Source organism: Colobus angolensis, unplaced genomic scaffold, assembly GCF_000951035.1.
Source record: "Colobus angolensis palliatus isolate OR3802 unplaced genomic scaffold, Cang.pa_1.0 Scaffold42, whole genome shotgun sequence".
NCBI lineage: Eukaryota > Metazoa > Chordata > Mammalia > Primates > Cercopithecidae > Colobus > Colobus angolensis.
Window position 1 is genome coordinate 6,709,906 of NW_012117599.1, and position 14,797 is coordinate 6,724,702.

Here is a 14,797-nt window from a genome sequence, read left to right on the forward strand (position 1 = left end):
TTTCTGTAAAGGGTCAGGTGGTAAATATCTGTGGGTGTGGAACAAGAGGCAACATTAAGAACATTATGTAGGTTACTTATATGATAAGGAAAAGAAGAAAACAACTTCTTTTATAGATGAAACTCGTAACTTTGTTTATGAACACTGCAATTTGAATTTCATACAATTTTCACTTTTCATGAAATATTATCTTCTTTTAATTTTTTTCAGCCCCTTAAAAATGAACTAACCATTTGTAGCTGACAGGCCATACACAAAGAGGAAGTAGGCCAGACAGAGCCCAAGGGTCATAATTTGATCACATCTTGAAGAAATGTGAAACGGGTGTTTTGCTGAAGTTCTAATATTTACCCACCGTTTAAATATGAGCAGAATTTTCCAAACCTGGCTTAATTTCACTAAAATGATTTCACCAGACTTACTGATTAAATGTTTTCCACTTAATATTTAATTAAGTGGAATTCTTAGAATTATTGAAACTTTATTATTCTAATAAAAGCAAAGTTACTATTTTTATGTGTGTATAAAATGATTTGCTATTAGCAAAAGGTGACATAATATGTGTAACATGCCATGTTATCTATTTTTATTTTCCTAATTTTTAAGTGTTAAAATCACATTGGAAATTCAAGTAAACTAAACATAGGATTTTAGTATTTAATCTTTAAGGAGTAGATGTAATTACCTCAAAATGAAACTTTTTTTCTGATTTAAAAACATACTTGATACAAAATTAAAATCATTCAGTAGAGAAAAGCATGAAAAAGAAAGTTAGAAGCACTTGCAACCTCAATGCCAAGGTATAATCACCACAAAATGTTTTGGTGAACATCCTTCTAGAATTCTTCCTATACCTGCCTGACCCCACACTACTCATACTGACACCTCTCCCCACAAAAAAATCACAGAAACATTGCATCATATTATACGCAAAAATCAAAGTATAGTCATTGTTTTGCAATTTTTATAAATTGCCTAGTTCACTGAACAAATGTTGTACATAGGTTTCTATGCCAATAGATGTGGATCTAATACTCATTTTTAATGAGTTAATAAGAATTACATGCATGTGCCAAAGCTTATTAAGCTAATTCCTAATTAATACTTAAGGTATTATCAACTTTTAATAAATACAAACAACGATACATAATAAGGACTCTGGACCACTTGTGATTGGTATTTTCACAAATAAGCAATTATTCCCTTAGTATATTTTCCTGGAAGTAAAATTTTGAGGTCAAATTCATATAGATTTAAATTTTTACAGATATTGTCAAAACACCATCACAAAAGGTTATGTCACTAATTTGCCCTCACAACAACAGTCTGTAAGAATGATCTTTTCCTAATACCACTGGGCTGTTGTCAAACTTTTGAGTAATCTGTGATATGATAGCATAAAATTTATATGCCAGATTTAATGCATATGAATCTCTTTGATTTTTAGTGAAGTTGAACATCTTTCACATTTTGGAAACAATGATATTTCTTGGGGTGAAGTTTTCTGTTTCTGCCTGTGCTCAGTTTTTGTTTTGTTTCTATTTGGTTGTTGATTTTCTTGAGATGAATCTGAAGAATCCTATATAACAAAGGTTCTTCATCCATTTTCTCCCCTATATGATGCCAATGATTTATTTTTTTGAGGCCAGTCTCTCTCTGTCACCCCGGCTGGAGTGCAGTGGAACGATCTCGGCTCACTGCAACCTCTGCCTCTTGAGTTCAAGTGATTCTCCCCCCTCAGCCTCCCGAGTAGCTGGGATTACAGGCATGTGCCACCACACCTGGCCAATTTTTGTATTTTCAGTAGAGATGGGGTTTCACCATGTAGGCCAGGCTAGTCTTGAACTCCTGACCTCAGGTGATCTCCCCACCTTGGCCTCCCAAAGTGCTGGGATTATAGGCATGAGCTACCGAGCCTGGTCAATAGTTTAATTTTTAAAAATAATCTTCCTGGTACAAATAACCTGGCACCAGTTTTGTTATTTGAGTGAGAAAACAAGAAAGTGTCACTGTTATTTTTTTTTAATTTAAATTTTTTTAGAAAAAAATTTTAGAAAGGAACAGGGTCTCTCTATGTTGCCCAGGCTGATCTCTAACTCCTGGGCACAAGAGATCCTCCTGCCTCACCCCCTAACATGCTAGGATTACTGGTGTGAGCCACCATGCCCGGACGACAGTTATTTCTTAAGAGATGAGCATCAATACTGCATGACTATGGTAGCAGGGGATGACCACGGAGCAGCCTCATTTGAGCACTAATAAACAAATCTTAAATAAGCATTAGAAACAAAATACAGCAGAACATTAAAAGTACAATACACCTTGCAAAGTGGGTTTATTCCAGAATTTGAGAGTTGTTTAACATTTGGAAACATACATACATGATTCATTAGATAATAAACAGGTCACAGGATCCTAGCCTTTTAATAGATGTCCTCACTAAAGGATATCTCAGTCACACTTTCAGTCAAAGCCATAAAATGCCAGGAAAAAAATAGACAGGGTCTATATGAAGGAAAAATAAAATTCTAGACAGGGTCTATATGAAGGAAAAATAAAATTCTACTTCTCCACACTGTCATTTCTGGTCTATGAAGAGGATAATATTGGTTCCCTCCATATGGAATTGTATTGTCCTGATGCAAAGCCAGTCTCATACATGCAGGGTACACATATGAACAGGTACATAAAGCCTCTAGAACAGAGCCTGGAACCAAGTAGATGTGCAAGAAATATTAGTCGTTATTACTATTACTACTTTGGGACTTAAGGAAGCCTTGACTTGGGTAAATACAGATGTTCTTGGAAAGAAAGACAACGCTTCACAATGTCGGTTCTACATGAATTACTTCAGACTTGGAATGAACTGTTAGTCCCAATGATTTCTTTTCTTTTACATATACTCGACTGGTTCTAAGTTTCAACTAGGTGAATAAAGAGAGTGGTTAAACTAGAAATCTGAGGGAAAAAGTAATGAAATAGCACTTATGTTAGCAGTTTTCTTTAATAAGTTTTAAAGATGGGAAATCAGTGCTCTGCAATATGTTATGGGTCGTATGTCTGTAGGATTTTATATTTGTCATGGAAACTTATGCCTGTATATGCAGACTCATTTCTGGCTTGCTTGGAATTAACTCTACTGTGAATAATTTGTAATTTCTATGGTTATGATTTATGAAAAATAATAAACCATGATACATTTAAAAAGGATTATAATAATGATGAGGAGAAGGCTGAGATAGTCCTCAATGTGTAGCCAAGCACAATTGATCACTGGAATCCTTCTTTCCAAACCCGAAGTCTCTCTGCACCAGGAGAATGGCTGGAGGGGATCTAGGGGAGACAGTGGAGACTCTTGTTCTGCAGGCAAGCAGTCCCTGGCTAATCCGCCTGAAACTTGGAGAATGCTTCCCTTCCTAGCTCTCCCCTTGCGCTCCAGGGTCAGGACTTTTCTTGTTCTGGATGTCTTGGAGCTCCATGCTGGTTTGGAGGACTTCACATGCTCTTTTGGGGTTCTTTTGCCTTTAGGGCTCACTTGGTGTTATAAGTAGAGAGGTCTTGCCTGGAAACCCCTTAAATGATGAGGCTGCTTAGAATCCATGTGCATCGAGGCAGATGAAAAAGCTCTGGAGATGAACGGTGGTGATGATAACACGACAATGTGAATGCACTTCATGCAATGAACCGTACACTTATTTACAGTTAGACAAAAAATGGTTAAAATGGTCAATTTTGTGTTATGTATATTTTACCACAAGTTTAAAAAATATGGAGGTGGGGAAGGTTGCACTCCAGGTTTGGGTGTCTGAACAGTGTATCCTGCAGCAGGTAGTTCATCCTCTGTGTGTTGGGGCTCGCCCTGCGCTGAGCAGAAGTACCTTCCTTATTTCTCCTTTCACGCCAGGGTGCCCATGTCCAGAAGTTCAGGCTGTCGGTCAGGTGGGAGGTAAAAGAACAGATACTCAGATTTTGTTGACAAAGTATCCACTGCTCTGCCTGGAACTGCACTGCCTGGGTGCCCATGTGGAGGAGAGTTATGCAGAAAGGACGAAACACAGTCCTCACGCTTCCTTTTTCTGCCTTCTGCTTTCCAGCCAACTTCTTCCTTCAATTTTGGGCAGCTCTAAGCTGAGTGAAACTTTGCAAGTCACACACCCATGCCTCTTCCTAGAGCTTGCAGTCCACTGTAAAATAACCCAGAGGGTGGTCGGGAAACCGAAACCACGACTAAGGTCTGTCCACTGATGGGGTGCTCAACAGGAAAGGTTGGAGTGAGAGAACAGGGTTTGGGGGCAGAAGCCTCCAGGCCATTGTTTCCTTAGCTAGTGCTTCAAGCACCAAGGATCCAGAGGGACTGGTCCCAGGCCTCGTCACAGAGCACACATTAAAGGAAAGTCGTGGAAAACAATGGACAGATATATTAATTAATGTTTTCTTTATTGAAAGAAGTTGGCCTCCCTTGCCCAATTTCCAAGTTACCTTCTTAGTATAATTGGGTCACATTTTAGAGAAACATTATTGAACAGAATATTTTCAGATTTTCAGGGGTCCCACATTCCAAATACATTTTTTCAAGTGTAAATCTTTGGGCACATTCATTCTAGACGTGGAGTTTTTGTTTTGTTTTTTAGGAGGAAGAATGAGAGAAGGAACACGGCTTTCAGATTTAAATATAAATGTCTGAAAATACCTAAGTTCTTAGGAGAATTTTTAAAGGGAAAATAAATTTATGAGGCTAAGACTTTGAGGAAATGAGAGTAAATGAGATATGTGAGAAATATTGCTTTAAAGATGTGTGCACATTGAAGTGGGGACAAGGCAATGTCCTAGGCACGGGTTAGGGGTCTGGAAAAGAATCCAAGAGGGGACATTGCATACACAGCTGCTGGCTTCCCTTGCCCTCCCTCTTGCAGGTGGATGTACCAAGGAGACAGCAAGGAGACCTGATGGTAAGAAGTGGATTCGAAGCTGGGCAGGCTCTGCTCAAACTGTGGTCTCATATTCACCAACTTGTGATATTGAGCATTGCTTAACCTTGTTAATAATGTTTTACCTGTGAGACTCATAACTTTACTCATCTGGAAGGGCCGCTATGAGGATTCAATGGCATGATATATGTAAAAGGATGAGCACAGTGACCGGCATATAGTAAATTATCAGGAAAGGGAAGTTCCCATCAAGTGCCAGTCACAGTCTGTCACCTGCTTACTCCTCTGAAAGGAGGGCATCCGGTCACACCCTGGTCTCTGCTGTGGCTCCCTCCTATCCCCCTTTCTCCAGGATTGACTTTTTCTGTATCAAAGGATTGGAATTCAGATGTAATGCTTTCTGGTAACCACTGATTAAAAAGCAAACCAAGATAAAAGCAACCACTTTCAGATGGCTGCACCACATAACCTTCTGTGTAGCGTTGGCTTTGGACAAGATCAAGCATCTTTGTGTCCCATGGTTTATGTCTATGGCCAACTGATCTGATTCTGTAAAAAGACACGACCTTACTTGCCTGGGGAGACTGGCTTGATACACCATTTTTCATGCATTTCTATTTGTTTATGACACTGCACTTAGAGCTTCTGTCCTCCCATCTGCTTCGGGCAGTGTCCTCGAGAAGGAAAAATTGTGCTGATAAGAAAGTTGAGCGTAGAGTTGAAGCCTCAGGCAAGGCTTTGCTTCACTCTGACTTCCTGCCACGTGGATATTAAGTCTTACCTCTGATCTTAAGTCTTGTTCTTTCCCCTTCTTGCCATGATGTTTTCCTAGAGGATGACAGCAGTGATCCAGGATCCCCATCCATCATGTTCAGCGCACTCTCTCTGATAGGGTCGCTTCAGAAGCAAGAGGCACAAGAAATAATCCCGATGAAGAGCCTACACAGAGGAAGGAAGGCATTCAACTCTGGTTATCAAAGAAACACAAGGCAAGAAGAGTACTTGGGTGGAGTAAGGAGGGTGGCTTTAAGGCCCAAACCTCTGTTTCATGCAGTGGATGAAGAGGGTGAGTCTGGAGGGGAGAGTGAGGGCAAGGCCTCTTTGGTCGAGGTTCAGTCGAGGTGGACAACTGACCGTGGGCATGGCAGGGACCATAACAGATCCCACAGTCCTTTGCTCCAAAAAAAATAGTGTTATTGTCCACAAGATTGTTTTGGTGTTTCTCAAGAGTCTGTCTTCCTGTGACTGTGAAAGAAGGATTTCTGGAATTCAGAATAGAGCTATTGAGTTTGCCGTTTTGAAGCTGTTAGACATTGATCTATAAGCAGCAGGAAGATCTTTTCCAAGGACTGGGAGCAAACTTGCAGGCGCTTCCATGTTCTTAGTGTGGGATACCTTTAGGTGAATTCCCTGTGAGTGAGAGAAGTTAATCACCCCAGGAATTAGACACTAAGAATTCCTAAGAACTTTCTATCACGAGCATCGGATCCAAGCCATATATTGAAATACAAATGCGATTGGTCAGTAATTCACATTGCCAATATGCATATTCAACTTATAATCCAATTAGAACTAGAAGAGGCTTTGAAGTCACCTGACTCAGCCCCCTGTGTTTACAGAAAAGGACATGTAGTCCCTGCGAACCGTGGTGAGTTCATAGTCGGATTGCCCTCCCTCCAAAAGGAAACTGATTTGATTTTGATTTCATATTCAGTATGCAATAATTCTGTTTTATCAGAGATAAAATTTATTATGAATTTGCTTTATTTAGTCAGTAGCAATGATCGATGTGATACACACTATAGGATTAATCTGTGAACAGTGGGGTTACGGTCTATTTCATAATTGGAATATTTATTTTAAAAATGAACATTAGAAACAAAACAGCCATAAACGGAGTTTAATAGCAATGACATCAACAACACATATTTATTAGGGGTGCATTTGTAGGCTGTGACATTTTACCCTGGGGTATAAAACTATTTTTCAATTTCATTTTCCATCCCCATTATCTCTGAATTTGACCTTGAATCTCACACTCCACCTCTTCAATTTTACTCACTTTTTGTCTTCTCTTCCACCTTCCCTCTCTTCTGGCCACCAGTAGCTTAACAAACATTTATCAAGCATTGTTGTTGGGTCAAATGACTAATGCAACTAAGCAAATACCCTTTTGCCATCACTGTTTTTGGCATCTCTACCATCCTCAGCTGATTTAATCTTATATGTCTTTAAAGGCCATGACCAAGGGCATCCTGCTCCCTAGACCAGCCTTTACCTTCTCCCTTGGTGCCCTACATCCCTTTGGATGTGCTATATACCTTCTCTGTGAATTATGTCTATGCATACACATGTCGGTCTGTTTTGGTGATCAGTGGGCTGAAGGACAGGGAGGACAGTTTTTTCATTTTAAATTTTATCCATTTATCTGTTGTGTTTTTTTATCTCACCCCTTTACCTATTTTGTAACTTTTGGCTTTTTTTTCATCTTTTTCTGTTATTGGTTATCACAGTGCCTTGTGCACGGTAGATTATAAATGTTAAATTGACAATAGCGTTTTAGAGCTGTAATGGGCATTTGAAAAGGTGTCATCAGGCATTTTTATTTTGTAGATGATAAAAATGAGGTCTTGAGATGCTCTCTGATGCCAACTCAGAGTTTGTTTTTCCTTGAAGGATGCTTGCTCGTCCTCTAATATAACCCGTGGATGCTAGTTACTGAAGACATGTGCTTTCTCCTGAATGTATCTTTTTTTTTATGACTTGAACTCATTTTCCTGCTGCAGTGGTAGAAAGGCCATCAAAGAAGCCCATTTGTCTTCCTCCTTCTGAACTTGAAATACAAAGTTGCTTCTAAATTGTCTAAATATCTTGATTTTAATAAAAATTACACGCTATGAAATAACAGTAATCAGCCTAAAGGGATAGAAGCACACATAACACTCAGGAATCTTTGGTTTTGTCCTCGGTTTTTTGTTTGTTTGTTTGTTTGTTTGTTTTTGTCACCCAGACTGGAGTGCAGTGGCATGATCTTTGCTCATTGCAACCCCTGCCTCCCGGGTTCCAGCAATTCTCCTGCCTCAGCCTTCCAAGTAGCTGGGACTACAGGTGCGTACCACCACATCTGGCTAATTTTGGTATTTTTAGTAGAGACAGGGTTTCGCCATGTTGGCCAGGCTTGTCTCCAACTCCTGACCTCAAGTGATCTGCCTACCTTGGCCTCCCAAAGTGCTGGGATTACAGGCATGAGCCCCTGCACCCAGCCAGATTTTGTTCTCTTTGTTTAAAGAAACAAGCAATCAACAACAAAAGAAAAAAACTGTGCTCTATGAAAGAAAGGCAGTGGGCCATTATCCTTAAACCATAGATGGAGATATAGCAGCAGAGAGAAGTCATCAGAATTCACCTTTCCAGTGCCATTAAGGAAACGAACTCTTGAGACCTGAAGTGTCCCCACGTCCCTTACTGGACTCTATCCATACAACAAGAAGATATCCATTGCGAAGGTCCCTTTCCGGAGCAGCCGGCAAGGTCTAAGAATCAGTGGACTCTATCTAAACTCTCCTGTTTTACTCTGAGATGCTGGTGCCATTAAGGTGAGGCGTGGTATGACTTAGTAGAGTAGAACATTACCCTTTAGTTGGTAGAGGTCATAATGGAGTTGTTTTCCCCAAGGACATGTGGTCATCTAGACAGATAGGCATGGCTGTTCAAGCTTGGAGAGAGGCCCTGAAGCTACTTCCTAAAACTCGTGGCAGGTTGAAGGCCCCAGTGATGCTGTGGTGCTGGTGGCTCTGTCAGACGTGGAGAGCTCACAGCCAAAATGGCCTCTGTATTTCATCATCCACTAATGTCTGAAAATGCAGTGTGATTTGATCTTCCCTCCACACCCTCTGGAAGGGCAGTGCACTTTGGAGATTGGTTGAGGGTACAGCAGCTAGTCCAGGAATGCTCTGGTTAGCAATTTCACATGATGAGTTTTTCCAAGAGGCACCCAGCAATGCAGCAGAGGGGATATTCTCTTGAGTGTCAAGGACAGCCTGGTGCTTCTTCCCTACTTCCCGCTGAAAGGAAATTAAATTGCATTAAGTTTCCTATTTTGAGCCTGGCTTCTGGTCCACTAAACAGTCAACATTCTCTGCCAATGGGCCCAAAGAATTTGTCCTTTTATTTTCAACCTAAAAAAAAAAAAAAAAATGCACAACACACACAATCCTAATTTTCCTCTAAGAGTTTTTGTTTTTGTTTTGTTTGTTGTTAACTTTCTAAAACCTAGTTATATTATTAGCCTGAAGGGTCTTGGGTTTCAGTGAATTTTCTGAAGTTTTTTTTTTTTCCTATATAGTAGGCTTCCACTTTAAAGATTTTCCACACATTTATGGTGTTTGGGATATGGTAAATGTTCTCATTCGTCCTCCTCAAGTCTGACATGATGCCATGGGCACCTCTCCTGTCTTTAACCTACCTGCTAGAACAGAAACATTGGCCTATAAGGGAATCCGCTATGACAAAGTAGAGAATGAGATTCTGGACACTTTATTACATGTCCTTTATTCTTTTCTTTCTCTCACAAAGTCTCTATACTGTGCTTCTCTGAGAAAGTTGAAGGGTCACGGGAGGCAGAGCTGGAATTACTAGCTGAGTTTCATGATAAAATTACTTTTCCTGTATAAGAGGTGACTACTAAGGCAGAATTCAAGTCTTCAGCCTGGAATGTTGATTTCAATTTGCAAAGAAGCCCCGTGAATATGGCCTCACCTGTCAAGATGCCTGACACTATGATCATTCAGATTTTCAATAACATAGTTATTTCAAAGCCCAGGCTATGAAATCAGACCACTTGTAGCTGAGAGACTTTGGGGAAGTTAATGATCATACTTAAGCTGAAATGTATCAATGGATAAAATAGGGTAGTAATGTTATCTACCTCATAGAATGAGTGTGAGGATTAAATGAGATAATACATGTAAAATTCTCAGCTTAGATTTTTTTTTTTAATAGAAGAGTTTGATCACTATTAGCTGTAATTATTTAGGCTAAAATACATATGCTTATGAAGGAGGACATACATTGTTTTAATTATGTGAACTGAGACTGAGACTTCTGAAAGCTAGCTAGATTGGCAGAAGAGAGGATATTTGAGGGAGCAAGGGAGAAGATGTGACAGAAATAGAGAACATCGCCACCTTGATCCCAGCTCTACCTGGACACCTTTCTACCCAGCATCCATCAATCAAGAGCAGACCAAAGATGGGGCCTGAATATGGAGTCACATCTTTCGACCAAAACACAACTTCATCTTGATTATTTTTAGGTCACTACCTCAAATATCAGCAATATTGCTTTTTTGTTTGCTGGCTTGCTTTTCGTGTAGATACCCTGGTGTACAGTTCTAATCTTGATTCACTCCCAGAGAGACCATGGCGTTGCTTCTGTACACTGTGATGGGCACACAGTGAGGAAAAGGGAAACCTCTTTGTTGAGAAATAACTCAATGGAGTTTAATTCCCCAGTTTGGAATTTCATTTCTACAACAGACCTTCCCTCCAAAAAAGTGATTCTTTTAACATGTGAATATTAACTAAAGAGATAAGTGTTTAAGCACTTTTAGTATGGAACAAAATAGTTTCTGGTACATTTCATAATGTTGCAAAATTAGGCAAAATAAAATTTTCTTAATAAATGAAGTCAATGAGTGTGTTGATGTTGTTTAAGGTTTTTGCGAGTAGATTTTATCCACAAATAAAACAGGTGGTTTCTTGTAGTTTTAAATTGTTTTTGTTTTAATTATTTTTCTGGCTAAACTCTGTCAAGTATCTAATTTCTAATTCCTCCTGAGAAAACCCAGCAGTGCAGACAGAAGGCTTCCTTTCAGGACATCAGTCACTGTTAATTGCTAATGGGGCCATAAGCTAAGGGGAATAAAAGAGATGCCTGCATCAGTGCTAGCCACTGCTGTAATTAGCAAGTGATGTGCCCTTTCATCTGTGCACAATAATTGATTTAATAAATTCTTTTTCTTTCTGAGGCTTTAATGAGCTTCCAAGCCAGGGGTACCCAAGTAAGTATGGCAGGTTAGAAACACAATTTCCTTTGCCTAGTCTTCTTCAAGTTGGGGTTTACTCAACAAATTAACTAAAAACCATGTTGTGGACTGAACCAAAACTATTTCCTTAATAATACAGATCTCAAATTGAAATAGGTGGTCCTAAAGTCAAGGTATTTACTCTGTGTTCTAAGAAATCAATCTTGAATGGAGTAGTGATAGCCAACATTTTTAGAGTGCTTACCATGTGCCAGGCACTATTAAAATGCTTTACATACTAGTTTCAGTACATCTGAAATGAAGGGAAATGAGTTTAGAGAGATTAAGTAACAGGTCCAAGGTCTCCCTAATTTTAAGGAAGACCTTAGACAACAGGTCTGTCTTGACTCATAACCACTGACCTAAATTTCCTCCTTGAGCAGAATTGGGAATTTAATAAGTGACTCAGATCTACACAAAATTCTTTCTTGCTTGGGAAAGATCCAATAGGAAAAAACAGAGAAGCTCCATCTTGCCAAGAAAGAACTTTGCTTTAAAGTGGACATGTAAATACAGTGGAAACTGTTGTCGTTTTGAAAATTTGTTTTTATAAACTTAATGAATGATGTAAAACTTAGATGATAAGCAAGATTGCTAATTTGAGTCATTATGTTTTTGTTTTTGAGGACTCATAAAATGTTCTGGTCTGATTTTAAATTGAGTTTCTTTTTGAATTTCAATTATACGTTGTTTCACTTTTTCATGGTTCCCAAATGAGTCCCTGGCCAGACAATGTCCACAGTTCTCGGCAACGTTGAAACATGAACTAGGTTGTTTATTTAGAATGGACACATAAACCAACATTTCCACTGAAGAAAATGGGAGAGGATAAGGAGAATGACTTCAACTATTGAAGCATTCATATAATATTTGCAAAAGAACTTATATTCTTGGCAAGTACTTTGTCAATAATTGAACATATACTATATGCTCATAATTTTACTAAGTACTCTATATATACACTTTAAAAATTTAATTCTCACAGCAGCCTTATAGAGTAGTTATTATGTTTATTCTCCCCACTGTACAGAGGAGAAAACTGAGTCTCAGCTAAGTTAACACAAAGGACATACAGCTAGTAAGGGGCAGTATCATTTAGAGCCGTCTGTCTCCAATGTCACTAACTCTGTCTGCTAAGCTGTAGTTACCCTCATAACTGTTCTAGAGAACACACTGAAAAAAAAAAGAGAATATGCTTTTTGCCACCATCCTTTGAATTTTAAAGGTTACTTTACCAAACCAGATAAAATGTAGGTCTTGTTTAACTGCCGCTGCCACAGCTCCAAGGTTCCTTTCCATTTTACTTGATGCTGAAGTGCTAATTCATGCTCAGAGAGGCTGTGACAAAATCACTCATTCAGGAGTTTGCGTCTTTGGACAAATACAGTGAAGTGAGGCTATGAGTTATGCTTGAATTAAATTATTTTTATTCAGCATTTTTGTTTTCATTGGATTTTATCTTTGAACTAGTGAAAACACTAGCAATTGAGTCAGTTAGAAACTCTTAAAATAAGGGGTCGCTTATCACCATGGCCCTGAGCCAGTCTAAAAGGAAGGAAGGACCCATAGTGTTTCATTTATTTTGTTTTCTTACAGCAACTTTTCTGGGTAACTAAGAGTGAGTGAAACTCCGACCCTGGGTTTCACTGGTGTACTATTTCACCCGTGAAGGCGGCCCTTGTTTTGCGTTCATGCTTGTCCTGGACCTGGTTCAGGAGGCAGCTCTATTATCTAACTGTGCCATCTTTAAAAGGGGTCGTGTAGATGAGGGGGAGGGGAGGCGGTGGGAGGATATCACCAAAGTTCTAAATGGAGAAGTTAAAAAAACAACCAGTCAGAAAGGAGGATAAATGTTCTGTCCTCCAAAAAAGGATATCCTTAAAAGGAGAAGACAAAAGGACAGGTCCTCACCCAAGGACACGCCCATGGAAAGTCACACAGAACCGGGCAGTACAGACCAGTCCAACACAGGGTTTAGCAAACAATGCTTGCCCTACCCCACCCACATCCCTGGAGCTGAATTTCAAGTTCTGATTTTAGACAATACAGCTGGAATGTCTGCACTTTCACTTCACAACACATGCAGTTTCAGGCAGCTCTCTGGTAAAAAGAAAAAAATTTGGACAAATATTAAAGGAATGAAAATGAAAATTTGAAAAGTAAACTACATGTATGGTGAATTTGGGCAATTAAATTCTTCCAGGCAGAATGAACAGAAAATAAGACATTTTGGGGTACCTCACAAGAGGTTTAGTTGCATAATGACTTGAGGAAGGAGGGTGACTTTATTGGAGGAGAAAATGTACTATCATGATTAAATCACAACACTAAGCCTTTCTTGGTATTTAAGGGAGGCTCAGGAAACTTCCATACATAGGAAGATAATTTTACGTTTGATAAATTATTTGCAAGGCTTAGAGTCCTGTCCAGTGTTCTGTATAAGACTATAAATGCTTTGGATGCCAGACATAAAGAAAGCTCTGGGAAAATGTTGCTGCATTAATATGTCCTGTTAAGTCCTAAGATGTAAATATCTTAGAGCAATGGTTAAACCTTGGTTTAGCACTACAGAGTCAGTTCTTCCAGGCTTCTGAACTATCTCCAGGATTACAGTGAATGTAGTTTACCTTACAGGAGATGTCTTTCCAATAGGCATTAGCCTCACCTGTCTGGAGACAACCCTATAACCTCTGCCTTCAACAAGGCAATAGTTCAGAATCAGCAGGTGTGGGATGGAGTATTAGCTCACAACTTAGCAGCTGCGTGGTACTGACCAAGGAAGTCAGTTCCGTATCACTGAACTGGGGATAACATCTATTCCGTCTAACTCATGAAGTGGTTGTGAGACTCGGATGAGGTCAAGAGTTTAGTAAACTCTGAAGTATGGAGCCCTGTATCTGTCTTGAGCAACCAGAAGCATTTTTGTGCCTGTGAAAGAACTTAAAGAGGAAATACAAGTGGTTAAGAGCTGGAGTACAAGAGTAAAACAGACCTGAATTTGAATGCTGTTTTGCGGTGTTGTAAAACCTTACTTAGACAATTTGCTTAACTCTTCCAAGCATTAGCAGAATGTTTGACATATAGTTTAGCGCACAGTAAATGTTAGCTATTACCATATTGATGGTTTTAGATAGTTTTGTAGTTAAAGGTGTGTTAAAGAAAAACGTTATTCAATAACACTTGTTAAGGTACAGTAAGGAAGACTTCATTTGGGAGCATCAAGATAGATATAAAGACCACTGTAATGAGATTTTGCAGCGAGAAACAGAGATTGGGTCCACTCTGATTACAGCACTGGCAGAGTGGGAGTAATTGAATGGGAAATTACTAAGAGGAAACATCAGGGGTAAGGGGAATTCTGGCCAAACCAACCTAACTCTTGCTGAAGACAGGCCAGAGTAATCAGACATCACCTGGGGGATGGTGGAGGAAAAGACCCCAATGAGATATTGAGGGTAATCAGGCATAGTGGGGGCTGGGGATGGTGTTTCTTGCTAAACTGACTTAGCAGTGTTCTTTTCTAAAACAGATTTTATAAGGAGATACACAAAAGGGCCTAGGAGAAGGTTTAGCCTCTGCCTAATGTTTGGTCAAGCAAAGAATCTTTGCAGGTGTGGGCTGTGGAGTCAGACTGTCTAGATCCTGTGAAAATATATTTTTTGTGAAACCCCGTCTCTACTAAAAAACACAAAAAACTAGCTGGGCGAGGTGGCGGGCGCCTGTAGTCCCAGCTACTCGGGAGGCTGAGGCAGGAGAATGGCGTAAACCCAGGAGGCGGAGCTTG

At 39.5% G+C, this 14,797-nt stretch overlaps 1 protein-coding gene across 1 annotated transcript in view; it reads left to right on the top strand.

The window, feature by feature from the left end:
• The window catches only part of SLC9A4 (solute carrier family 9, subfamily A (NHE4, cation proton antiporter 4), member 4), a 58,396-nt gene extending 51,480 nt beyond the window's left edge, over positions 1–6,916 (top strand). Inside the window, exon 12 of the mRNA XM_011956612.1 lies at positions 5,761–6,916. Coding sequence (XP_011812002.1) covers positions 5,761–6,119 — 359 coding nt within the window. The 3' untranslated portion in view covers positions 6,120–6,916. The remainder of the gene's footprint in view (positions 1–5,760) is intronic.
• The last annotated feature ends 7,881 nt before the right edge of the window (positions 6,917–14,797 follow it).